Genomic DNA, 26,019 nt, shown 5'->3' with positions numbered 1-26,019 from the left:
AACTGGGCAGTTCCTATGGATGGACTTCAGTGTGCAAAAAGCTAGATATTAGATTCCTTCCTGTTTGTTATGGCTTAATAGACAGTATATAAAGTTCTAAAACTGTTCATCTTGCCACATACCTGTAATCTTAACACATTGGAAGCTGAGGCAGGAGGATAAAAAAGCCTTAAAAAGAAAATCCTGTTATTTATAATAATATTTAAGAATCTGGAATACTTACTGTTAAATTAGTCTAGATGCAGACAGAGCATGATATGAACTTACTTGAATATAGAACCTAAAAATTCAGACTCAACGCATTTAAGTAGAATAGAATGGGGGTCTCCAAGGGGTCTGAGGGTGGAGAAAAGTTGGTCAAAGTTTTTTGTTATTGTTTTGTTTAAGATCTTAAAAAATTTATTTTTAGTTTATGCGTGTATGTCTGTGCACCATGTATGTGCAAGTGTCTAGGGAAGGCTGGAAAAGGGTGTTGAAGTGGGATTTATAGATGTTTGTAAGCTGCTGTGCGAACACTGGGAATTTAATCTCGGTCCTGGAAGAGGAGCTAGTACTCCTATCCACTGAGCCATCCCTATCCACTCTAGCCCCTGGCCAAATTTTTGTTAGACTGGAGGAATAAATATAAATTTGTTGAGACTGGAGAGATGGTTCAGTGGGTAAAGGTACTTGCCATTCAAATCTAGTTGAGATGCAAGTTTGATTGCTAGAACCCATGTGAGAGTGAAGGGAGGTAACGACTCCATGGAGTTGTTCTCAGGCTTTTACCTGTATGCTATGGTTGACATGTGTGTGCATGCACACACACATACACATTATGCCCCTGCACATACATAATAATAATATAATTTTATAGTTTTTAAAACATTCTTAACTCTGATAATGTTTTCTTATATTTTGTGGTATGGGAGAATGTTATAATGTATTGTTGAAAATTACTAGAGTACTTTTTAAGTATTCTTGTTATAAAACAGTAAATGTTAGGTGATACTTATATTAATTAGGCAGTGAGCCATTTCACAGTGTATGTGTATTTAAGCTTTTCATTCTGTGTATCATATACATATATACATAATTTAAATCAGTAAAATAAGGTATACGTATATACACACTTGTGCTTGTGTGCTTTGCTATTTCCACGTTACAGTTCCAGCCCTGACAAAGTTCTAAGGCTTTGCTCTTTCTCTTTGCTCCTCTCTTCTCTCTTTACCTTCTCTTTTACCTCCCTCCCTCCTTCCTTCCCTCTCTTGCTTTCCTGCCTGGAGCTCCCTATTCTCTTTATAGTAGATGTTCTTTTTTTTTTAATAATTATTTATTATGTATACAATATTCTGTGTGTATGCCTGAAGGCCAGAAGAGGGCACCAGACCTCTTTACAGATGGTTGTGAGCCACCATGTGGTTGCTGGGAATTGAACTCAGGACCTTTGGAAGAGCAGGCAATGCTCTTAACCACTGAGCCATCTCTCCAGCCCCTATAGTAGATGTTCTTGTACTTCTGATCCTCTTGAATTCTAGGATTGATCACCGTTTTGCACGGTGTCTGATTCATGAAGTGTTAGGGGTGGAACCCACAGTTCTGTACATACTAGGCCAGCACTTTACCATCTAATATATGTCCCAACTCCTGGTTTATATTTTATGTATACAATGTTCTGCCTGTACATGTTCCCGCAGGCCAGAAGAGGGCACCAGATCTCATTACAGATGGTTGTGAACCACCATGTGGTTGCTGGGAGTTGAACTAAGGACCTCTAAAATCTAAAAGACTAGCCAGTGCTCTTGACCTCTAAGCCATTTCTCCAGCCCTAGTTTAGGTTTTTCATAATAGTCCTGGCTGTTCTGGAACTCAGTCTGTAGATCAGAACCGGCCTCAAACTCAGAGGTCCACCTGCCTCCACTTCCTGAGAGGTAGGATTAAAGGCACACACCACCATGATCAGCTAATTTTTGGGTTTTTTGAGACAGGGTTTTTTCTCTCTATGTAGTCTTGGTTGTCCTGGCATTTTTGTAGACCACGCCCGCCTAGAACTCACAAGAGTTCCTTCTATCCCTGCATTTTGAGTGCTGGGATTAGAGAAATAAACTGTGCCTGGTTCATGACCCAAATTTGATCCTTGGAACCACATGGTAGGAAAGAAGCAACTTCTGTAAGTTGTCTTTTAACCCCATGTACACTGGTACAGATACTGTACACATGTGTGCACACACAGAGGATACAGTATTTTCTAATTATCTGAATCTTTTTTGGGGGGGGTGTTGTGTTTTTGTTTTTTTTCCGAAACGGTTTCTCTGTATAAACAGTTCTGGCTATCCTGGAACTCGCTTTATAGGCCAGGCTGGCCTCGAACTCACTGAGATCTGCCTGCCTCTGCCTCCCAAGTGCTGGGATTAAAGGTGTGTGCACCACCACTACTCGGCATTATTTGATTCTTAAACCAATGGCTTTATTATACTTTATAAATTTCTACTTCAGTCATGATGTAGGTATGAAAACTTATCTTAAGAGGCCAAGTAAATCAATCTTTAAAGCTTCTTATGAGCATAATGTTGAGAACATTAATGTATGAAGATTTAGAAAACCTTTTGCTGTTGTCTTTAAAAATGTAGAGAATATTAATAAACTTAGAAAATGGTGACTTTGTACGTAAATTCTTCTGTAATAATGGAAACATCCGCTTAATTAATGGCAAACAGTTTATTGTGTGAAACATTTAAATTGGTAAGAAAAATATACTTTGAAGGGCAGAGTACTTCTAATTAATTTTAAGGGTTACTTTGGGTAATGCTGGAAAATGCTTTATTATAACCTCGGAACCTCAGTGACAGCAGATGATCAGAGCACTTTGAAATGGAACTTATGCAGGGAATCTAAGCCTGTGGCCTTCTGGAGGCTTTGACCCAAATTTATTTATAGAAGCTCATTTTATACACAAACACATGCATACATGCACAAACACACACCAAAAACAAGGACATTTACCAAAGCATCACAAGTGAAGTAATTTCAGTTCATCAGCTAAAGGGCTCTATAGTAGTTTAGGTACAGAGTACTCAAGTGAACAGTGATAGGAAAAATAATACATGGAAACATACTAAAGTATTTTGAGCAGAATATAATAAGGTGGTATGTTCTTGTAGTACTTAGAAGGCTGTGGCAGAAGTATCAGAACTTCAGTGCCAGTCTTGGTTACATAAGTTTGAGAACAGTTTAAGCTATGTGTGACCTCACCCTGCTCCAGTCTAAATATGTTTTTTCATAATTTAAGGATGTGCTGACACATGTCTTTAATCCTAGCACTGGGGAGACGAAGGCAGGCTATCTCTGAGTTCAAGGTGAGTTCCAGGATAGCCAGGGCTACACAGACACACGCCCCCCCCCCCCCCCCCCAAAAAAAGTTAGATTTGGGGCTGGAGAGTGGCTCAGCAGATAAGAATACTGACTGTTTTCTCAGAGCAGACTTCATTTCCCAACACCCACATGGTAGCTCATAACTACTGCAATTCCAGTTCCAGGTTCTCCAGCACCCTCTTCTGGTCTCTGCAGGCACTTAGTTCACACATGGTGTGCATACTTATACAGACAAAACACACACAAAAAATAAAAACGTACAACTTTTTAATGTTGGATTTTTACTATTTTTTTTACTGTCGTACTTTTAAAATATGTTCTAAAATTAGTTCTTCCTAACAGCTTTTTGATCTCTTAAAACCAAGCCAAAGGCTGTAGTTAACAGTTGCTGAGCGTATGCCAGACTGTAAGTTAGATCTGCATCACTACAAAAGAAAACATGAAAAACAAGCTGAGGAAAAAGAAAAGAGAATAATTTCTTTCATATAGTTTTCCAAATATCACTATCCATTTCCAGGTTCCAAGTTTGTGTTAAAATAGCTAAAAAGCTGACATGTGACTGTGGAGCCAATGCTATAGATAAATCAGTCTCAGTAAGCCTTTATAGTCTGTTCTCTTTGGAAGTTCTATAGACTGACACCAGGACTAACATGATACATAGTTACTCTACCATTGACCTTTATCCCCAGTTCTTAGTGGTTTTTGTTTTTTTTTTTTAAAGATTTATTTATTTATTATGTATGCAACTTTCTGCCTCCATTTATACCCTCACACCGGAGGAGGGCACCAGATCTCATTACAGATGGTTGTGAGCCACCATGTGGTTGCTGGGAATTGAACTCAGGACCTCTGGAAGAGCAGACAGTGCTCTTAACCACCAAGCCATCTCTCCAGCCCTGTTTGTTTTTTGTTTTATTGTGTTGTTTTTTGCTTTCACGAAGGTGCTCAGATCAGCCTTGAACTTCGTCATAATTCAGGCAGCCTTAATATTGCCCTTTCTTCCAGTAGCCGATATTATATATCTGCCCTATCTGACTAGAGTGTACCACATCCTTTTAAAGGTTTTCTGTTTGGCACCCTGGTGCTATGACATCAGCTGAAAACATGTCAGCATTGGTTGAGGTGGTCTAGAGTAGTTTCAGAGCCACCTCCCCCCCTTTTATGAGTTTTAAGAGCTGCTCTAACAGTTTTGTAATATAAAAATCGTTGAGATGAGCATGGTGGCACACAGCTTTAATCCTAGCTAAAGAGAAAGCAGAGATAGGTGTCTCACTTAGTTCAAAGCCAGTCTAATCTACAGAGGAAGTTCCAGACCAGCTAGGCTATGGGTGAGACCTTGTCTTTAAAAAAAAAAAAAAAAGTCTGAGACAGGTGGATCACAAATTTAATGAAGCCAGGCTTGGGCAACAGAAGGAGACTTCATTTCAAAAAGGGAGGGAGGGAGAAAAAAGATAAAAGAAAAATAGTGACTTTTCTTTAAAATAGGTTAGGGTAGTAGCATTCAGAGGGTGAAGCAGGAAGATTGCCATAAATTCAAGGTTAGCCTGGACTAATTAAGCAATAAAACAGTTTTGGAGAGCTGGTGGTGTGCCTTCCTCTGGTCCCAGCATGGAAAATGCTGACATGAGAGTACCATTGGAGTCCAGACTAGCACTAACATCTGAGCAATATAGACTCCTTTTCAAAACACAAAAAATAGGGTCTACAACATGGTTCGGTTTGCCTTATAATCTTGATGGCCTGAGTTCAGTCCCCATAACCCATGTAAAATGCCACATGTGGTAGCATGCATCTGTAATCCCAGCATCCTTTCTGTGAGATGGGAGGCAGAGGCAGAATTAGTTGGAAGTTCATGGTCCACAGAGCCTGAAGTATAGAGTGTGGCACAAACAGCAAAAGTGGTTGAGAACTAATTCCTCAAAGAGTTGTCCTCTGCTGCACACACACAATCAAGTAAAACAACAAAAACACTGTTTTGGGCTTTAACTGTTCCTTATTTTGTTTTTAAAGGAGAAAAATATCTTAGTGAAATTGAGGGGTGCTTATAACCATTTGTGTAAGGAAAGTATATAAGACTGAACCAAGAGTCTGATTTTTTTTGTTTTTGTTTTTTTAATATTTATTTATTATGTATATAATATTCTGTGTATGCCTACAGGCCAGAAGAGGGCACCAGACCCCATTATAGATGGTTGTGAGCCACCATGTGGTTGCTGGGAATTGAACTCAGGACCTTTGGAAGAACAGGCAATGCTCCTAACCTCTGAGCCATCTCTCCAGCCCCTTGTTTTTGTTTTTCAAGACAGGGTTTCTCTGTAGCTAATTGAGCCAGTCCTGGAACTTGCTTGCTCTGTACACTATGCCATCCTTGAACTCAGAGATCTGCCTGCTTCTGCCTCCTTAGTTCTGGGATTAAAAAGTATAAGTCACCACCACCCAGCAACTATGACTACTTGAGGATGAAGCAGAAGTAGGTGGCCAGCACAATTAGATTACATTTATAATTTGCTCAAGTGGCTGGAGAGATCACTCAGCCATTAAGAGCACTTGCTGGTCTTTCAGAGGACCAGAATTCTGTTCTAGCATTCACATAGTAGCCCACAGCATCCAAGCCATCCACCCATTCTAGGGGACCTAGCACCTGACAGTTTCTGATGTAATACATACATGCAGGCAAAACACTTGTAAGATACAATAATTACTTTCAGAAAGAAAAGAAAAACATAAAACTAGCTTTGCAGGGGATACTAGTACATACCTTAATCCCAGTGTTGGGAAGACAGAGGAAGGTGTATCTTTTGAAGGCCAGACAGGGTTATATAGTGAGCCACCCTTCCAAAAAATACTGACTGAAAAATAATCATAAAAGCTTCACTAGTAAGGCAGAGAGCATTGTTAATAAGGTAAGTTTAGAAACTATGTAAAGTTACATTTCTTCTCTTTGTTTTTTCTTAAGGAATTAAATGACCTGGCCCGAGATCCTCCAGCACAGTGTTCAGCAGGTCCTGTTGGAGATGATAGTAAGTATCTGAATGGAGTTGCAGCATAACAAGACTTTCTCTTTATTTTTGGGGTGGGGGTGTGTGTATGAGAGTGTGAGAGTGTTAGTTTAAGCATCACAGTTTTGCATGTGGAGGTCAGTGGACAACTTGCAGTTTGTTCCTTTCTTTCAATATGTGAGTCCCAGGATTGAACTCCGGTGGTCAAGTTTGGCTGCAGGCACTTCAGCTGCTGAGTCAGCCCTCTTACTGTTATATGTTAAGAGGTCATTTGCTATAGGGAAAGGGGAGTCTTAACTTGTAGTTTCCCGTGACAGAATATGTTTTGGTATGTTTTTTTGCTTGTTTGTTTTGTTTTTGTGTGTGTGTGTGGTTTGTTTTTTTTTTTTTTTTTTAATGTGGGATTTCCCTGTATAGACCAGGCTGGTCACAAACTCAGAGATGTAACTACCTGCCTCTGCCTCCTGAGTGTTGGGACTAAAGGCATTTGCCACTATCCTTGAACAAAACTTGTTTTAAGTATACCCAATCATCTTATTATATTTTGAGCTTCTTCTGGCAACATTATCTTTGTGGTTGCTCTGGTCTCTTTGTACCTGTCCTTTCTGTTGGATATTTTCCTGGGATAAAAGAGCTGTTAACCTACATTTGGCTATTTTGCCCTTTAAGGAAATCATTGTATATGTTTGTATTTAACTATATTCTACTGGGTTATATGTGTGAAAGCAGATATAATTATTAAATTGTTTATAGTACCGTGGGTTGAACCCAGGGCCTTGTGTATGCTAGGCAACCACTCTTATTACTGAGAAACATTCCTAGCTAGAGTAACTTAAAATGTATTTGTTTGTTTGTTATGTGTTGGGGAGTTTCTCCTACCCTGTGAGTCCAGGGAGTTAACTTAGAATGTCAGGCTTCAGCAAATGTCTTTACCTGCTTACTGGCCCTACTAATATTTTAATGCTAGTTTAATACAGTAATACTAAATTTAATATTAAAAACAAAAAACTAGACTCATTGCCACGCAATCCTTTTGTCCCAACCTCCCCAGTGCTAGGGTTCATTGTGTGAGTGTTTTTGTTTTTTGAGACAGGATTTCTCTGTGTAGCTCTGGCTGTCCTAGAACTCATTCTGTAGACCAGGCTGGCCTCGAATTCACTGAGATCTTTCTGCCTCTACCTGTCAGGTGATAGGATTAAAAGTGAGACAGCTCAGGTGTGAGTCTTAAAACCCAGATGATTTGGAGTGTTTTCTTTTGGTCCAACCTCCCCCCTCCCTTTTTTTTCTTTTTTTCTTCCCGTTCCCCCCCCCTTTTTTTTTCTTTTTTCCTCACTGTTTTTCTGTCTAGTCTGGAACAGTATAGACCAGCCTGCCTTGAGTTCAGAGATATGTTTGTTTTAGGCTTCGAGTGCTAGGATTAGCCTGGTAGGGAGTGTTTTAAGCATGTGAAAATTACTGATTTTTGCTTTGCTGCTATTTTTTTGTTTTGTTTTGTTTTTTGCTTTTCGAGACAGGGTTTCTTTGCAGCTTTGGAGCCTGTCCTGGAACTAGCTCTTGTAGACCAGGCTGGTCTCGAACTCACAGAGATCCCCTGCCTCTGCCTCCCGAGTGCTGGGATTAAAGGCGTGCGCCACCACCGCCCGGCTGCTTTGCTGCTGTTGCAGTTTGCATTATTACACTTATCTTTGAGCAAAAATGGCTGTCCTGCAAAGTTAGGTACCCTCAAAGGGCAAATAATTTTTCAAAGTAGACTATTTAGACTTCATTTATTATAACAAAAAAAGGAAGCAGCCTGGTGGTGGTGGCTTTAATGGTAGAGTACTAGTCTGGCAGGTGCAAGGTTATAGGCTCAATCCCTAGTCCTGCTACACATTGGAAGAAGGGAGAAAAGCAAACAGTTCTGATGGCTCAGCAGGTGGGAGAGGCTCAAGCAGAAAGATTACTCAAGAATTCAGGCTCAACCTGAGCTACCAGAGGGAAAAAAGTCTCAAGACAAAAACACGGCCAGCAAGATAGTTCAACAGGTGAAAACACCCGTCACCAGGGCTGACAATCTAAGTTTGATCCCCGGGACACACAAGGTGCAAGGAAAAAAAGAGCCAATTCCTACAAATTGTCCTTTTTAAGTATGTTCGAACACCCACAATCACTCAGGAGGCAGAGGCATGAGAATCTCTTGAGTTCGAGGACAGCCAGGGGTACACAGAGAAACCTTATCTTGAAAAATCCAAAAAACACCTTAATATGCTACAAATGATAGCACTGAGAAAGAGATAATACACATTGACTATTGTGGTGGCATGTCTGTAATCCCAGAGCCTGGGAAGTGTGGGCAAGAACATTGTGAGTCCCAGGCCAGTCTGTGCTAAAGACCTTGTCTCAAGAAACAAAATTATGAGATGCCACCAAAGTTACCAAAAAGAGAAAACAAAAAAGATTGGATGATGGCTCAGCTTGCTGCTTTTCTAGAAGACCTGAGTTCAGATCCAAGTACCCAGGGATAGCTCAAATCAACCTGTAATTCTAGTTCCAACACCCTCCTCTGGTCTCCCAATTATTTGCATGTCACACACACAGAAACATAAACTAAAATTATTTTTTAAAAAGTTTCTTAAGAAAAAGAGCCAGCGGGGCTGGAGAGATGGCTCAGAGGTTAAGAGCATTGCCTGCTCCTGAGTTCAATTCCCAGCAACCACATGGTGGCTCACAACCATCTGTAATGGGGTCTGGTGCCCTCTTCTGACCTGCAGGCATACCCACAGACAGAATATTGTAAACAAAATAAACAAATAAATATGTATATACTTTTTTTTTTTCCTTATAAAGCCAGCTGTGGTCCCATATAGTCTCAATAATTGAGAGGCAGAGGTTACAGTGTGAGACACCCACTCCTGTTTTTTTGTTTGGTTGTTTTTTGTTTTGGTGTTTCAAGAGAGGATTTCTCTCTAGGCGTGACTGGCCTGGAACTCAGATCTCCCATCTCTTCCTCTCAAGCGCTGGGACTAAAGGTATATGCCATCACAGCCCCAGCTAGTGAGACCCTATTTAAGAGAGGAAAATGGTAGAAACTTGGTGTGATGGCCTGGGTTTATAATCCTAGTACTTGAGAAATTGAGATGAGAGGATCTCAAACAATCTCTGTGAGTTCCAGGGCAATCAGAAAGAACTGTTACACAAAGAAACACCATCTGAAAAAAGATACTGAATCAAAGTAGGCTAAGTACAAGAAAATGAATAAGGTAGGAACTGGAGAGATGGTTCAATAGGAGCATTTACTATGCAAACCTAGGATCATAAATCAAATTCCAGCACCCATGTAACAAGTCAGATGTAGTCTCACCTGGCTGGGCTTATGGATAGCTATAGCCTCCATCTTTGTGGAAAGCTGAGACAAGGATCTTACTGGCTTGCCATTCTAACTGAAAAACATAAGCTACAGGTTTAGGAAGAGAGATTGCATTAAAACAAGGCAGAGAGCTGGGTGGTAGTGGCACATGCTTATAACCCCAGCACTATGAAGGCAGAGACAGGTGAATCTCTGTGAGTTTGAAGCCAGCCTGGTCTACAAAACAAGTTCCAGGACAGCCAAAGACAGTTAAACAGAGAAACCCTGTCTCGAAAAACCAAGGGAAAAAAAATCAAGGCAGTGAATGATAAAAAGAAAACACTTGATATAATCCTCTGACCTATACCCAGCACTTAAACACACATACTTAAGAGATGGGGCAGTAGGAAGAGAGAGATTTGTCAATTGTTTGTGTTTTGAGTTTTATTATTTTTTTTGTTTTGTTTTCGGTTTTTGTTTATGAAACTCTGATTATGTAACCCTGGCTTGTTAGGCACTCATTGTGTAGATCAGGCTGTCTTTGAACTTCCAGAGATCCACCATTCTTTGTCTCCCAAGTGTTAGGATCAAAGATGTGCATCACTTCGTCCAGTGCTTTTGCTTCAAATTTTAATGCTCTGTTTTTTTTTCTCCTTGAAGTAAGCTGAAGATATTTAATCTACTTTATTTTGTTATGAACTTGGTAAAGTGACCCTCTTGGGATCTGTGTCTTCAGACATAGGTCGCTGAAGATTTAATTGCAAACTAACAAATGTTCTTAGTATCTGTTTTAACTGCAAGGCTTCATCTGTAGTGCTAAAAAGAAATTATTGAGCTGTAAAGATCACCTTTAAAAGCTTATACAACGGATTGTAGCTTTCAGTTTCTGTAATTTGATCTGACAGCATCCAACCAAAGTTGTAATAGCAGTCACTTTTTTGTTTCTTGTTGTCCAAATTGTTTCGGCGTGGGTATGTAACTCAGTCATAGAGTACTTGTCTAATATGCATGAGGCCATGTTCAGTACCACCAAAGAGAAACCCTTGTTTTGCTTTGATATCATTTGAATCATGGTTAGATACTATATTGCGGTTGTTTCCCCTCATTCATATTTACTACCTAAAGAGACCAGGAGCATAACAGAAGGAAACCTGTTAGTGATTCCAATAGGTATTCTTACTGCTGTTGCTGTAAAGGTTCTTGAGAGCAGGACTGGTAAGATGCTCAGTGGGTAAAAGAAAGTATTTACTACGCTTTGTCTTCCAACCCATAGTGGTAGGAGTGAACTTGCTCTGTGTGAAAGTTGTCTTCTGGCCTCCACTCCTCCATACACTGTGGCACATGCACACTGTATCCATACTTCATACACATTCAAAAATAATACTAAGATTGTTAAAGTTCTTAAAAGTATAATCCCTCAAGCCGGGCGGTGGTGGCGCACGCCTTTAATCCCAGCACTCGGGAGGCAGAGGCAGGTGGATCTCTGTGAGTTCGAGACCAGCCTGGTCTACAAGAGTTAGTTCCAGGAGAGGCTCCAAAACCACGGAGAAACCCTGTCTCGAAAAACCAAAAAAAAAAAAAAAAAGTATAATCCCTCTCAGAGACACTATAGTGTCTTCACTGGAGTATGGATATGAAAGACATAATTGTGATTTGAATGAAAATGACGTCCAAAGACTCAGGAAGTAGGTGTATTGGAGGTGTGGCCTTGGGGAAAGTGTGTCATGGGTGTGGGCTTTGAGGTTTCAGAACCTCAAACTAGGCCCAGTGTTGCTCTCTTCCCTGAGGTTCTGTATGTAGAACTCTTCAGCTCCTTCTCCAGCATCATGTCTGCCTGTGTGCCACCATGCTTCCCTTCATGACAGCAATGAACTAAACCTGAACCTGTACACCAGCCCCAATTAAATGTTTTTCTTTAGAAGAGTTGCCATGGTCATGGTGTCTCTTTACAGCAGTAGGCTACTAAGATAGCAGTACTACTTGAATGTTGATATTTTCCCTTTTCTATTAGAAAGGATATTCTTTCCATAATTGCAAATGTTCTAGTTGCCAACCTGTTGCTATTTCTGTTCTGTTTTACTTATTTTTCATAGATTTGATCCTGGAGCATAAAATAACACAGACCATAAAAGAACTATTTATCTTTTTAGCCAGAAACTTGTTCTGATTTATGTTTTCTCAAGTCTTGGATTATATTGATTTTATAGGCAATGGTTGTGGATATTCGAACATACTTGAAAGTAAAAAGGACAATTTGTTGGAATTGGTTCTTTTTTCCTTGCACCTTGTGTGTCCCGGGGATCAAACTTAGATTGTCAGCCCTGGTGACGGGTGTTTTCACCTGTTGAACTATCTTGCTGGCCGTGTTTTTGTCTTGAGACTTTTTTCCCTCTGGTAGCTCAGGTTGAGCCTGAATTCTTGAGTAATCTTTCTGCTTGAGCCTCTCCCACCTGCTGAGCCATCAGAACTGTTTGCTTTTCTCCCTTCTTCCAATGTGTAGCAGGACTAGGGATTGAGCCTATAACCTTGCACCTGCCAGACTAGTACTCTACCATTAAAGCCACAGCACCAGCCTCTTACTTTCTTCTTAAATCTGGTATGATTTTTAGCAAGAATAAAGGATTGCTCTCAGAAGGCTAGCAACAAAGAATTAATACTTAGCTGCTGGAAAATTTTATGCTTGAAACCTCAGTGTTTTGAAATTCTTATTTAAATGCTTTATTTTCTGATTCTTGAAATTTGACCTGGACCACGATAGACAGATTTAAATTACATAAGAGGATTATGTAGAAGGGTATAACTTAAAACAGATCTAGTTGTTTATTTGATTATTATACTACCTGATAGTGATTTAAGCTTTATTGGTATTGGGTTTTTTGTTTAAATTTTTAAATTTATGTATTTATTCTTATTTTAGATGAATTGGCGTTTTACCATATATGTCTTTGTGTGTGAGGGTGTTAGATCTTGGAATTACAGACAGTTGTTAGCTGCCGTGTGGGTGCTGGCATTTGAACCCTGGTTCTGGAAGAGTACCAGAGCTCTTAACCACTGAGCTATCTCTCCAGCCCCTGTTAAATTTTTTTTTTTAAATTGAGGCAGGGTCTTAACTGTGTAGCTCTGACTGGCCTGACATTAGTTGTTTGTATCAAAAGTTTTTTTTTAACAAAAGTCAAAAAGATCCTTCTGCCCCTTCCTCTTTAGTACTAAGATTAAAGGTAAGTGCTACAATGCATGACCTAATTTTGTTGTTGTTGTGGCTGGGAATGTAGCTCAGTTGGTAAAGTACTTAAGTAATATGCACAGGGCCTTAGGTTTGAATCTCAGGACTACATAAACTGGTCGTGGTGTCACATGCCATTATAGAGGTGGAAAGATCATCCTCTGCAGTTTCAAGCCAGCTTGGCATGCATGAGACCCTGTCTGAAAATGTAAAAATATTTGGAGCTGAAGAGATGGTTCCCTCAGTTAAGAGTAATGGTTGCTCTTCCTGAAATTCAGTTCCCATCACCCTCTTAGTGGCTCACAGCTGTCTGTAACTTCAGGTCCAGGGAATCTTGGGTCCTTTCCTGGCCTCCTGGACATTGCATACATGTGGTGCACACACATACATTCAGACAAAACACCCATTGCCACGTATTTGTAGGGCTTCAGGAATTGTACCTGACTGGGGTGTTAAATGAAGAAAATACAAACATATGGAAACAGAAAGAAAGATTGGGTGCACTGAACTTTCTGATGCAGAAACCACAGTACTCCAGAAGCTCAGTGTGTTCATTGTATAAAATGGAAAATGGGGTTATTACATACAGCTGAAGAAGAAGGCAGGGCTGTTAGAGACAGATAAGCAAGGAGGCAAAATTTATGCTGTACTCTACCAAACACTGAAGCAAGTTTAGCTAATCTCTGTAGGAGAAATAGTTGTAGGGGAGTTGTCTTTGAGCTGTAATCATCCAGAAGAGAAAGTTACAGTGGGCATTTTCTGTTCACACTATAATCTGCACACTGATCAGAAAACAGCTTTGCCAATTCTCTGAGCCTCATCCAGAGGGGAAGGCTTTGCCATTTTCCCATGGGTCTGAAGCTTTGGATTTCTTGACGTGGTTGTGTACACGCCAACAAGACACATTCCACTCAGAAGTTCACTCATTCAGGGTTTCCTCTACTCCCCACTGAAAACAAAAGGAAAAATAAAAAAAGACATCAATCTTTCTGAGCTGAGACAATGGTGCAGTGGGTAAAGTGTATGCTGTACAGAATGCAAACATAGTTTAATATACCTAACATCGATAGAAAGAGCAGGATGTGTTAGCAGTGTACCTGTAACCAGTGCTGGAATACAAAAATGTGGAAACAAGTGGGTTGGGACTCAGTGACCAGCCCTTGTAGCTGAAAAGGCCAGCTTCAAATTCAGTGAAAAAACTGTCTAGAATAAAAGTAAGGTAAAGAATATATCCAAAGTCAACTTCTGATCTCCACACACACAGGTAACACTCTCACAAGCACATGCATGTGGACACATTCACCACATGCACACTTGAAAATAGTTTTTCCTAATTGGAGTATTTAAACCCTTTCTGTAATATGCCAGCATTTTTTTTCAATTCCTGTCTTTTTATTTATTCATACACAACTACTTGTCTTCTGGCTTGTTGAAGCAGCAAGTCAGACAGCACTTGCCACAATAATGTCTGTCAGAGTGGCTGGCCATGAAAACTCCAGCACCACATTCATCAGAAGGACACTCCCGACAAAGACGGCTAATTATGCCATTTTCATCCACCTTATAGTACTTGAGTACAGCCAGCTTCACCTTCTTCCTCTTACGCTTGTTCTTCTTGGGGGTGGTGTAAGACTACTTCTTCCTTTTCTTAGCACCGCCACGAAGTCTCAACACCAGATGAAGGGTGGACTTCTTTTGGATGTTGTAGTCAGACAAAGTACGGCTATCTTCCAGCTGCTTGCCAGCGAAGATCAGCCTCTGCTGATCAGGAGGAATTCCTTCCTTATCCTGGATCTTGGCCTTGACATTTTCTATAGTGTCCGAGGGTTCAACCTCGAGCATATGGTTTTCCCCGTAAGGGTCTTCACGAAAATCTGTATCCTGGCGGCGCTGCCACCACAGATGGCGGATTGGAAAAGAAGACACCAGCATTATTTTTTAAGTATATTTTATGCAATTATATTGAAGAATGGTTAAGTCTTGGAAGTATCCAAGTGGTGGTTGCCGTGTACTCCTTTAATCGCAGCACTAAGGGGGCGAGGCATGTAGATCTCTGTGAGTTAGAGGCCAGCCTGACCTACAGAGCAGTTCTAGGATAGCCAGGACAAAACCTGTTTCAGAGTGGGGAAGAAAACAAAAAGACGTGTGTGTGTGTGTATTAATTTTTCAATATAAGGTTTTTCTGTGTAAAAGCCCTAGCTGTCCTGGAACTCACTTTGTAGATGAGGCTGGCTTTGGATTCTTAGAGATCCTCCTGCCTCTGCATCCCAAGTGCTGGGACTAAAGTTAAAGGTATGTGTCTCCACTATTCAATGAATCATTTTTTGAAATAGCATTTAGAACTTTTCTTTGGACTTTGTAAACAAATTTATCTTCCAGGTATGACTTTGAAACAGGTTTTGTTTGTTGGTAAGTTAGTTGTTTGGTTTTAGTGATAGAATCACCATGTAGCTTTGGCTCACCTGGAACTCACCAGGGTGGCCTCAAACCCTTTACTTAGCCAAACATAAACTTAGATTTAGCATCATGGCTCAGCTTTGCCAGTATTGTTGTTGTTGGTATACTATACTACCGTGCTTAGGTCCAATGTGTGTGCACATCCTATGGTGAAATATGTGGAGGACAGCGAACAGCTTGGGAGTCCTGGGAATCATGTCAGGCTTGATAGCTCCCGTTGAGCATCTTGCTGGCCTCAAGAAAAATGTGTGGGTTCTTTTGTGTTGTTGGTGATTTTATTGTGTTTTCGATTGTGGTGGTGTATGTGAGCTTGGTGTGTATGTACACAAATGTAAGTGTTCAGAGACCAAAAGAGGTTAACGGGTCCTCTGGCGCAGCCACCTGATTAAGGTGCTGGGAGCCAAACTCTGGTCTGCAAAAGTAGTGTATATGGTTAACTGCCAAACCATCTCTCTAGCCTCTCCACCTATTTTTAAATTGGCTGTCCGTTTTTGTTTTGTTTTAGTGTATGTATTTGGTTCATTTGGTTTTTCAAGACTTCTTCTATAACAGCCCTGGCTGTCCTGGATCTCAGGCTGGATTCTAAGGCACTCTCTGCCTCCTGAGTGCTGGGATTAAAGGCACCCTGCTCATCTGTCTGTTTTTATTTACTTGTGTGTGTGTGTATGTGTGTATGTGTGTGTGTATTTTTCAGTGGTTTGAGATCATAACTGGTTTAGTCTTCATCCTGCCCATAGAAAATAGTCATTGGACTGGAGAGATGACTCAGCATTAAGAACACTGGCCGCTCTTCCAGAGGACCTGGGTTCAATTTCCAGTACCCACATGGCAGCTCACAACTGTCTATAACTCCAATTTCAGGGGATTTGAAACCCTCACACCATATCCATCAAATAAAATTAAGTAAATTGTAAAAAGAAAATAGTCATTATTGCCAGGCAGTGGTGGTACATGGAGATGCAGATGGATCTCTGTGAGTTTGAGGACAGCTAAAGCTGTTAGAGAAACCCTGTGGTGGGGTGAGTCATTATCATACTGTTTATAAATGAACTTTGTTTGTTGTAGTCTCTCACACACACCCCCTCGAGACAGGGTTCCTCTGTGTGGCCCTGGCTGTCCTGGAACTCGCTCTGTAGACCATTCTGCCACCCACCTCTGCCTCTGTGTGCTGGGATTAAAGTTGTGAGCCACAACTGCCTGGCATAAATGAATTTTGATTAGGTAGGCGTGATAGGTTTCTACAGTATAGGTTTGATGTGAATATCTTTAACATGATAGTTTTCTTTTTCTTGTTCTTTTTCAGTGTTTCATTGGCAAGCTACAATAATGGGGCCAGTAAGTATTCACTTTAATTCCTTAATACTTACTTTATGTAATTTATTCATTTTAAATCTCACTTTCTTATCATCAACAGAATGACAGCCCCTATCAGGGTGGAGTGTTTTTCTTGACAATTCATTTTCCAACAGATTACCCCTTCAAACCACCTAAGGTATTTAGAATATGATAATTGCTTTTAATATGCTCTGTATGAATATACTAAATCAATCACAAGGATTTCTTTTTCTTTAGGTTGCATTTACAACAAGAATTTATCATCCAAATATTAACAGTAATGGCAGCATTTGTCTTGATATTCTACGATCACAGTGGTCTCCAGCACTAACTATTTCAAAAGGTAATGGAATAGTTGTTTGATGTCAAGGTGAAATAATTGATTATATTGTTTATTGGTTTATCTTTTTAAAAATTATGTTTTTCAAATTTATGTGTGTTTTGCATTAATGAATGTATTTGTATTGTGTATGTGTCTGGTTCCCCCAGAGGCCAGAAGAGAGTGTTGAATCACCTGTTATTGGAGTTAGAGTTGTGAGCATGTACCACAGTACCATGTGGGTTCTGGGAATTGAACCTGGGTCCTGAGTGGCTAGCGGTCCTAATTGCATAGCTGTCTTTCCAGCCCCAGTTTATTATTATTTTTTTATAACTCCTGTTTCATATTCTCTCTCTCAAAATTTTATTTGTCTGCGTGTATGTCAGTGTGAGGGTGTCAGATCTTGGAGTTAGATGGTTGTTAGCTGCCAATTGGGTGCTGGGAATTGAACCTGGCTTCCCTGGAAGAGAAGTCAGTGCTCTTAACTGCTGAGCCATCTCTTGAGCCCCCACTCCTGTTTCTTTTGAAAGAGCCAATCTTCATTACTCTGTAGTAGATTTGTTGATACAATGGAAAGGGGTTGATTTTTTTCAAGAATAGATAATCCTTGGTATAATGCCAACTTGTTGATTGTGATACTCAAGAATAGGTAGAAGCCTGTTATAGTGGTATATACACTGTAATCCTATATTTTTGAGAAATGGGTGCAGAATGATTGATATTAGTTCAAAATTATTCTTGCAAAGCAAATTTTAGGCTAGCTTGATATAGAGTGAAAGTGTAAATAAATAAGCCAGCTACCACTGAGAGGGTGAATGATGTGATTGTTTGACTTTATTTACTTATTAATGTATGTGGGGTAAGGCACAAAAAACACTGCATATAGGTCAAAGGCCAACTCTTGGAGTTCATTATCTCCTTCCGCTTTTGGGTTCCAGGAATCAAACTTAGCTTGGCAGTCTGTTGAAGTTTTTACTGCTGAGCCATTTCACTGGTGCCCTGTTTGGTTATTTTTGCTGTCTTACTCTGTAGTCTAGACTGGTTTCCACTTGTGGCAATGTGCCTGCCTTAGTTTCTGTAGTGTGGGAATTACAAGTGTTAGCTACTGGTACCTGGCTAAAATTTATTTCATTTTTGAGACAATTTCTTCTATCCTGAGCTGTCCTTGAAGTTTCCTTGTATTGGAGGGTGATGTCAGACAACTAATTTTGTCTGTTGCTGGAAATTTGACAGCTGATTTTCTCTAAACTTGAGCTTTTAAAAATTGAAGTTCACTGGCGCTGACAAGTGTTCTCAATCTAGGGTTTAGAAGAGCTTTTGTTCTGCTAATAACTGAATTCAGAACAGAATCTCAAGCACATTATGCAAGCTTTCCATCATTAAGTTACCTGCATTCCCAATTCTATTCTTAACATTGGTAGCATCTCAGGTTGATTGGGGGGGCATTGTTTGTTCTTCACTTGGAAACAGGGTCTCACTATACAGCCTTGGTCGGCCTTGAACTCACAGAGATCCATCTCTTTACCTATCCCTGCCTCCTGAGTGCTGCCCAGCTTCTCATGTTTAAGCCCTTTACTTTGATCTTCTACTAACATATACTTTTTTTTTAATGCCCTAGTACTTTTGTCCATCTGTTCTCTGTTGTGTGATCCCAATCCAGATGATCCTTTAGTGCCTGAGATTGCTCGGATCTACAAAACAGATAGAGAAAAGTAAGTATCCCCTGTCAGGTGTGGGGTGGAGCGGTCTCAAAACTTCCTTATAATGTTGGTGTATGGACTGAATGTTTAAGATAAACTCTACAAGGAGTACATGAAAGGATTTTGTTTTTATTTGGGGCAGGGTTTGTTTTTTGAGACAGGGTTTCTCAATGTAACGGTCCTCACTGTTCTGGAACTTGCTTTGTAGACCAGGGTGGCCTCGAACTTATCATTTTTGCTTTTAGGTATTATTTAGTGAGATTATGATAGGAACCATATCGGAGAACTTAGATGTTTTTTTTTTGTTGTTGTTGTTCTATTTTTTACTGTTGGAGAAAGTGTTTCTCTGTATAGCCTTGACTCCCCTGGCTCTGTAGACAAGCTTGGCCTTGAATGCAGAGATCTGTCTGCCACTGGGCAGTGGTGGTGCACACCCTTGATATGAACACTCTGGAGGCAGAAGCAGGTATATCTCTGTGAGTTTGAGGCCAGCCTGGTCTACAGAGTGAGTTCCAGGGCTATACAAAGAGACCCTGTCTTGTCAAAAACTAAACAAAAAGTAACAACCCATAAACAGATAGCTGACTGTGTAGTTCATCCCTTTGATCTCTGTTCTTTGAAGCAGGGATAGGTAGATCTCTTTTGAGTAAGACCCTATCTCTTAACTAATTAGAAACAAAATATTACATGATTACTTAAAATATGTTGTATTAGAAAATTCATAGATATAGATAGGCAAAATATTGAAGTAGGAGAATTGTGAATTTGATACCTATCTCAAAAACAACAGAATCAAAAAAACAAAATCATAAATAACAGAAAAATAGATTATTCATTGGGTTTTGTTGATAGTGATGTTAATGGAGCTACATCAGGAATGGGGGATTCTGGCACTAATTCTTAAAAGTGTTTTGTTTTATGTCTAAGTAGCATCTATTATAATCATGTGTTTTGGCAGAATTTTAAAAATTTTAAATGATTGTGTGTATGCTTGTTACCTGCATGTTTGTTCAGAGGCCAGAAGAGGGCATCAGATTCCCTCGAACTGTCATTAGAGGGGTGTAAAGTACCATGTGAGTGATCCTCTGAAGAGCAGCTGGTGGTCTTCAACTGCTGCGTCATCTGCCTGCCATTTTCCAGACCCTGCAGCTTAATTTATTTTTTTTATTTATTTTGGGGGCAGTTTCACAAATCTACCTGCCCCTACCTCCCAAATACTGTAGCTAAAGATGTATGTCCCCAAACATTAGCTGTATTTATTTTGGTTTTGTTTGGGGTTTTTTGTTTGTTTGTTTTTTGAGACAGGGTTTCTCTGTGTAGCTTTATTACCTGCCCTGAAACTCGTTCTGTAGACCAGGCTGGCCTCAAACTCAGATTTGCCTACTGCTTTGTTTTGGTTGTTTTTGAGATAGAGTCTCACTATGCTGCCCAAGCTGGCTTTTAATTCCTGTAATAGAATGACCTTTCTGCCTTTCAGTGTCTTTGGTAGCTGGGGCTATAGGATGTCTTGTCAAACCTGTGTTCACACATATGTACACATTTTGAAACAGAATCTAGCTATGTAGCCTTTGCTGCCACATTCACTGTCTTCTTGTCTCGGCCTCCCAAATGCCAGATTTCCAGGAATGAGCTATCGTGCCTAATGATTCATTCCTATTCCTTTGTCCTCTTTCTTTTTGGTTTGTTGTTTTGTAATGGTCTCATGTAGCTGAGGCTAGCCTCATGATTCACTGTTTAACTGTCTTTACCTCAAGTACTATCCTTCTAGACTTTTACAGCCTCCCCTGTTACTGGAATGTTTTTATGGAGCAATTTTTTTATTATATAAATTATTGAAGTAAACCATGCCAAATAATTGTTTTATTAATATAAAGGAAGGTATTGTGTCATTCTATTTCTTTGTAGGGTTTTATTTGGTTTTGTTTAGAGACAAGGTCTCACTGTGTACCTTTGGCTGGCCTGTAGCTTGGAATGTGTAGACCAATGTATCCTTCAATTCACAGGTATATCTACTTGCCTCTGCCTTCCAAGTGCTGGAACCAAAGAAATGCAACACCACTCAAACTTCATTATAATTTTTTATGTTTACTTTATGTGTATGAATAGGTGAAAGTTTTGCTTGCATATATGTGTATATACCACATGAGTGCCTGGTACTCGCAGAGTCCAGAAGGACTTGGATCTCCAGAACTGGAGTTACAGATGGTTGTGACCTACCATGCAGGAGCTAGGAGCAGAATGAAGTCCTCCTTAAGAGGAGCAAGTCTCTTAACAGCAAGTCTCTAGCTCCCTTATTGTATTTTTGTGAGACAAGAGTCAATGTAGTACAGGCTGGTCTCATTCTTTATTTTTATGTGTTGTTTGAGACAATTTTTGGAAACTACTGTCTTAGTCTCCCCTCTTAGCTCATTATTCCATTTTAATTACTGTTAAGTGATTTTAAAAACCATATAATGTAGAATTACATAGTCAAAAAAATCTTAAGGTGTATAGGCACATACCATAGCCCTCCAGAGGTAGGAAGACTACAAAGTTTAAGGTTGCCTTTGGCTGCACTGAGTTGAAGGTCAGTCGGAAACATAGGGTGGAAGCCAGATGTTGGTGGCAGACGACTTTAATTCCAGCACTCAGGAGCAAAGGCAGTCAGATCTCTTGAGTTCCCCAACCTGGTCTACAAATTTGAGTTCCAGGACAGCCAAGGCTGTTAAACAGTGAGTCCTTGTCTCGGGAGTTTAAAGAAAAAAAGAAAAAGGTATCAGCAAATTCTAAACTTGACTTGAGTTCTCTAGATACTGCATTTATAGGAAATCGTTTTGGTTTTACAGCAGTGTCTCACTGTATTATGAATATAGGCTTATTTGTAATTAGAGGTAAAGCTAGGTCATGGTACATCTCTGTAATGGCAGCACCCAGGAGGATTGCCTCAGGTTTGAGGCCATCCATCCTAGTTTTAGATAGTCCAAGGCCAGCCATGGCTCTGAAGTGAGACCCTAGCTCAGATAGGGGGGGTGGGACTGAGAGAGTAAGGGGAGTATGTGTGAAAGAAATTGGAGGGGAAAAGATGATTTTTTTTTTGCTTTAGTGTTTTCAGTTATTGCCCTAAAATTACTAATTGGGATAATGAATGAAATGTGTTGCTCATTGACTCCTTACCTCTCTTAAGCTAAGTTCTCTTTGTGTGTGTACAGGTACAACAGAATAGCTCGGGAATGGACTCAGAAGTATGCGATGTAATTAAAGAAATTATTGGATAACCTCTACAAATAAAGCTAGGGGAACTCTGAAAGAGAAAGTCCTTTTGATTTCCATTTGACTGCTTTCTATGAGCCCACGCCTCATCTTCCCCTGTGCACATGTTTACCTGACACAGCAGTGCTGCGTGTTGTACATACTTGGAACAACAAACTAGAAATACTGTACTTCTGTACCAACATTGCCTCCTAGCAGAGAAGTGTGTGTGTGAGAAGCCAGTTCTCCGGGCATAACCTAGGTGTGAGACTAAAAGCTTTCCTTATTGACCTAAATTTGGATAATGGCAAGATGTGAGGGGTAGTGGGTACACAGTGTTTGCTTGATGAGAGGAAAAAAGCTCCAGTGACCCGTAGGAGATTGTTTTTAAGTGGAACCCATCTAATCTCAAACAGTCATAAAAAGCACGGTGAAGAACATGAAGCTGTTTCTGTATTCATTTCACCCTGAAGGACCTACAACTTAGGTGAATGTTATGACCAAACAGATTAGACTCTGCCTACACGCTGTATTTAAGGTCTGAGTTTGACTGATCAACATTTAAATGGACTGGAGCTGTTAGTACATAAAGTGTGGTGGACTTTGTTCCCGACACTTTCACATCTCCCTGCCCTTTCAGCCTTCTTCCTTTTAGCCCCTTTCCATAATCTTTGGTTTGTATGTGGTTTCTCAGTTAATACATAGCTAATAGCTCTTATTTTTCTTATGTTTTTAACTGCTTTAGGCCTATTTCGATGTAAGGGTGAAAATTCATTTGATGGAAATACTTGTGTATATTTAAAGACCCAGTTGCTCCTCTGGAGCTTGTACGTTCAAGAATGATTAATCTGTGTAATAAACTGATTACTACAGTCATTACATATAATTTTGTGTGAATAGGCTTTTTGATTTAAAAAGTTTGTCTAGTTAAGATTAGTGGTGGATTTTCTCCTCGTCCCTGAAATGTTCTCATTTATATTTGTTGCATTTCAAAATCATGAAACAATTCCAGTTTACATCGTAAACAAGATAGGAGAGTAGTTTATTAAATAAGATAGAGGCATAAGCTCAAAGGCATTTTCATGAAACTTATGTGCACCATTCCAGGAACATGACTGTTAAACTAAATAAATTTGCTTTGTTATGAAACTGAGCAGCATTTCACCAAAACCTTGTGATAGTCTCTTGGTACATAGGACATAGAACACAAAGGTGTTGCTGTTTGATAAGTTAAGCCTCTGTGATTGTAATCATAAAAGAATAACTGACCAAACCTGGGAAACATGAGCACAATCTTGTATTGGAGACTCTACATAATTACTTTGCACTAACATTTGCAGGATGTTCATTGGTTTTAAATTGTACTGTATGTGGCTTTTTGAAGTCTTCCCTTGACTCTAGTAAAATGTAGTTTGAAATTTGTAAACAACTGTTACCCAGAAACATACGTGTGAACTAGGCAAGTTACCTGCCCTCACCCCTTCCCTAACCTGACTGTAAACCCGGCCAGCCTGAAGGCCTGGCTGACGCTCTCTAGTCATCAGCGTCTTTGGAATGCATCTTTACACTCTTGCACACAAATGAGGAATAAATGTCCACTGCTTTTGGTTTTAAACTTGTTCCCCTGTCTCATCTCTCAGTGTCACTGTTCCTCCATCTCAACCTGTCTGCTAAAAATCTCTTGGTTAGCAGCTGGCAGCTAACAGACATTTCAGGAATGCTGTATTACTGGTTGTAAGAGAAAGATTTTTTTTTTGTTTGGTTTTGGTTTTTCGAGACAGGGTTTCTTTGTAGCTTTGGGGCCTGACCTGGAACTCAATTCTGTAGACCAGGCTGGCCTCGAACTCAAAGAGATCCGCCTCCCTCTCCCTCCCGAGTGCTGGGATTAAAGGCATGCGCCACCATTGCCCAGTTGAGAGAAAGATTTAGGATTGAACTCTAACCAGAAATCACCATGTATTATTACTATTATAAGCAGATGGAAATTCAGTTTTTGGGTGCTGTGTGTCTGTCTGTTTTAGTGGGCCCCTTGCCTTGCACATAATAGTTGCTCTGCCATTGGCTGTTTCCATTTTTTATTATTAATGCTGCTACTTACTTTGGGTTCCTTTGCACAGCTCTTGAAAGCCCATTCTTATTTGCCTTTCATTTCAAAGAGCTGCGTGCTGATTACCATTTATTAGGTCATAGTATGGGTAATTTTTATAAGAGTGCTTTGAGTATTTTTGTGCTAAATAAAAGCTGTCATCTTATTGTGCAAATGCCAAATGAGAGGTTTGGATGGTCACAGACAATATTAGGCCAGTGAATGTGGTTAGAATATGAAGACACTTTTGGTCTACTTGTTTTATGAATCCCATCTCACTGTAAGAATACAGATGTCACTCAGGATTCTCACAGGAAATTTCTCTTGTGTCTAAAGGTTTATTTTATTTTGGTAAGGCAGTGGTTACAAAGGCATGTCAAAGTTATGGGTTTCTGTTTGGGTCTTAGTAAGAGTTTAGACAGTTTTGTCCAGTTATATTCAGAGCAATATCTTGGTAAAACCATTTCAGATATTTGCACACTCTTATTACTGGCCAGTAGTCAAAGGGATCATTGTCCTGATAACTTCTACTTTGTCTAGGACAAGGATTTAGCAGGGCTATAATGGTGATGATGGGACAGGAAGGTTATGGTAAAAAGGAAAATATGACCAAGGGCTGAGACTTTTTTTGCACTGACTTAACGTTAGAAGTATTTTTCTTCACCCAGTCCCACTTTCTGAGCCATCTGTTTGCCTCAACCAATTATTTTGAGCTTTAGATTGCCAGGAGAAATAAGTTATTTCTAAATTATAATCAGAATGCTTATCTGTTGCCGCTTGTCTGCAGTTAAGGAGAAATTCTTTTTTTTTTTTAAATATTTATTTATTTGTTTGTTATGTATACAATAGTCTATCTGTGTGTATGCCTGCAGGCCAGAAGAAGGTATCAGACCTTATTACAGATGGTTGTGAGCCACCATGTGGTTGCTGGGAATTGAACTCAGGACCTTTGGAAGAGCAGGCAATGCTCTTAACCACTGAGCCATCTCTCCAGCCCCAAGGAGAAATTCTTATTTGTCTCAGTATAGGACTCCTTAACACTTCCTGGAGGTGAGTCAGTCTCAATAGAATTTTCTTCTGTTACTGGCTTTTCTGAATTATAGATGTATTTTGTCTTCCTTTTCACCCCTACTACTCTCTTGACTTTTAGAGCTGTGGAGTATGTTGACTTGAGTTTTCTGTACTGCCAAGTCCCACAGTCATTCAGTCCCAAAGAAATAACACAGAGGTCTACATTAGCTCAAGCTTGTTATTCTTGTATCTTACATTAACCCTTTATTCTTGTCTGTGTTAGCCACGCAGCTTGGTACCTTTTTTGCATCCCCTGTGTCCGGGTAACAACTGCAAACTGAAACTTTCCTCTTCCCAGAATTCTCATTGCCCTGCCTATACTTCCTGCCTGGTCGCCCTTCCTGTATGTTTTGACTGGCTACTGGCCAACCAGCATTTATTTAAAATACAAGTGACAGGGTACATACAGACCATTGTCCCACAGCATACCTGGTGCAGGTTCCTGTTCCCCTGTATTATATATGCACTTATGTGAAAACTGGCTTTCTCCGTGTTCTCTGTAACTTTTCATAAGTCTGTCTGGACTGAGCATAAGTTATCCCAACACTTTAGAAGTACGGGCTTATGGATCGAAAGTCTGGAATATATGAGATCTTGTCTAATTTTTTTAAGCCTTTCTCTCAGTACTATACCCTTATTTACACAAAACCGTTGTGTTCTTGATAGTTTTTGAACCAATTCTTTGTTGCTATGTTTTACCTACCTTATTCAGTATAAATGGGAAAGCACATCTTTTGAAAGCCTTTAAAGCTGTTGACCTCAGGGACTGTAATACAGTCACCACCTAGCTTGCCTTCTCAATGACTGCTTTTTAGGTAATTTAGGCAAAGTTAGAAATTTTGACTAGTAGCTAGGGATCACTCTTCATCTTTGAATTATTCATAGAATTTTACCTCTTATCAGATACAAGTCTATATTAATAGGT

The 26,019-nt window shown here is 39.9% G+C and overlaps 1 protein-coding gene and 1 pseudogene across 1 annotated transcript in view; one reads left to right on the top strand and one right to left on the bottom strand.

Annotated features, from left to right (window-relative positions):
* Ube2d2 (ubiquitin conjugating enzyme E2 D2) overlaps nucleotides 1–23,552 on the top strand; it is a 41,468-nt gene extending 17,916 nt beyond the window's left edge. The window contains exons 2-7 of the mRNA XM_075968939.1: nucleotides 6,308–6,371; nucleotides 16,659–16,690; nucleotides 16,770–16,847; nucleotides 16,928–17,033; nucleotides 18,628–18,721; nucleotides 21,898–23,552. Of these exons, the coding sequence (XP_075825054.1) occupies nucleotides 6,308–6,371; nucleotides 16,659–16,690; nucleotides 16,770–16,847; nucleotides 16,928–17,033; nucleotides 18,628–18,721; nucleotides 21,898–21,943 (420 nt within the window). The 3' untranslated portion in view covers nucleotides 21,944–23,552. The remainder of the gene's footprint in view (nucleotides 1–6,307; nucleotides 6,372–16,658; nucleotides 16,691–16,769; nucleotides 16,848–16,927; nucleotides 17,034–18,627; nucleotides 18,722–21,897) is intronic.
* On the bottom strand, nucleotides 14,275–16,239 carry LOC142848530 (ubiquitin-ribosomal protein eS31 fusion protein-like; annotated as a pseudogene).
* Nucleotides 23,553–26,019: the final 2,467 nt, after the last annotated feature.

The sequence above is a fragment of the Microtus pennsylvanicus genome, chromosome 4 (assembly GCF_037038515.1).
Source record: "Microtus pennsylvanicus isolate mMicPen1 chromosome 4, mMicPen1.hap1, whole genome shotgun sequence".
Lineage (NCBI taxonomy): Eukaryota > Metazoa > Chordata > Mammalia > Rodentia > Cricetidae > Microtus > Microtus pennsylvanicus.
Note: the sequence above shows the minus strand (reverse complement) of the source record. Positions and strands in the feature narration are given on the sequence as shown.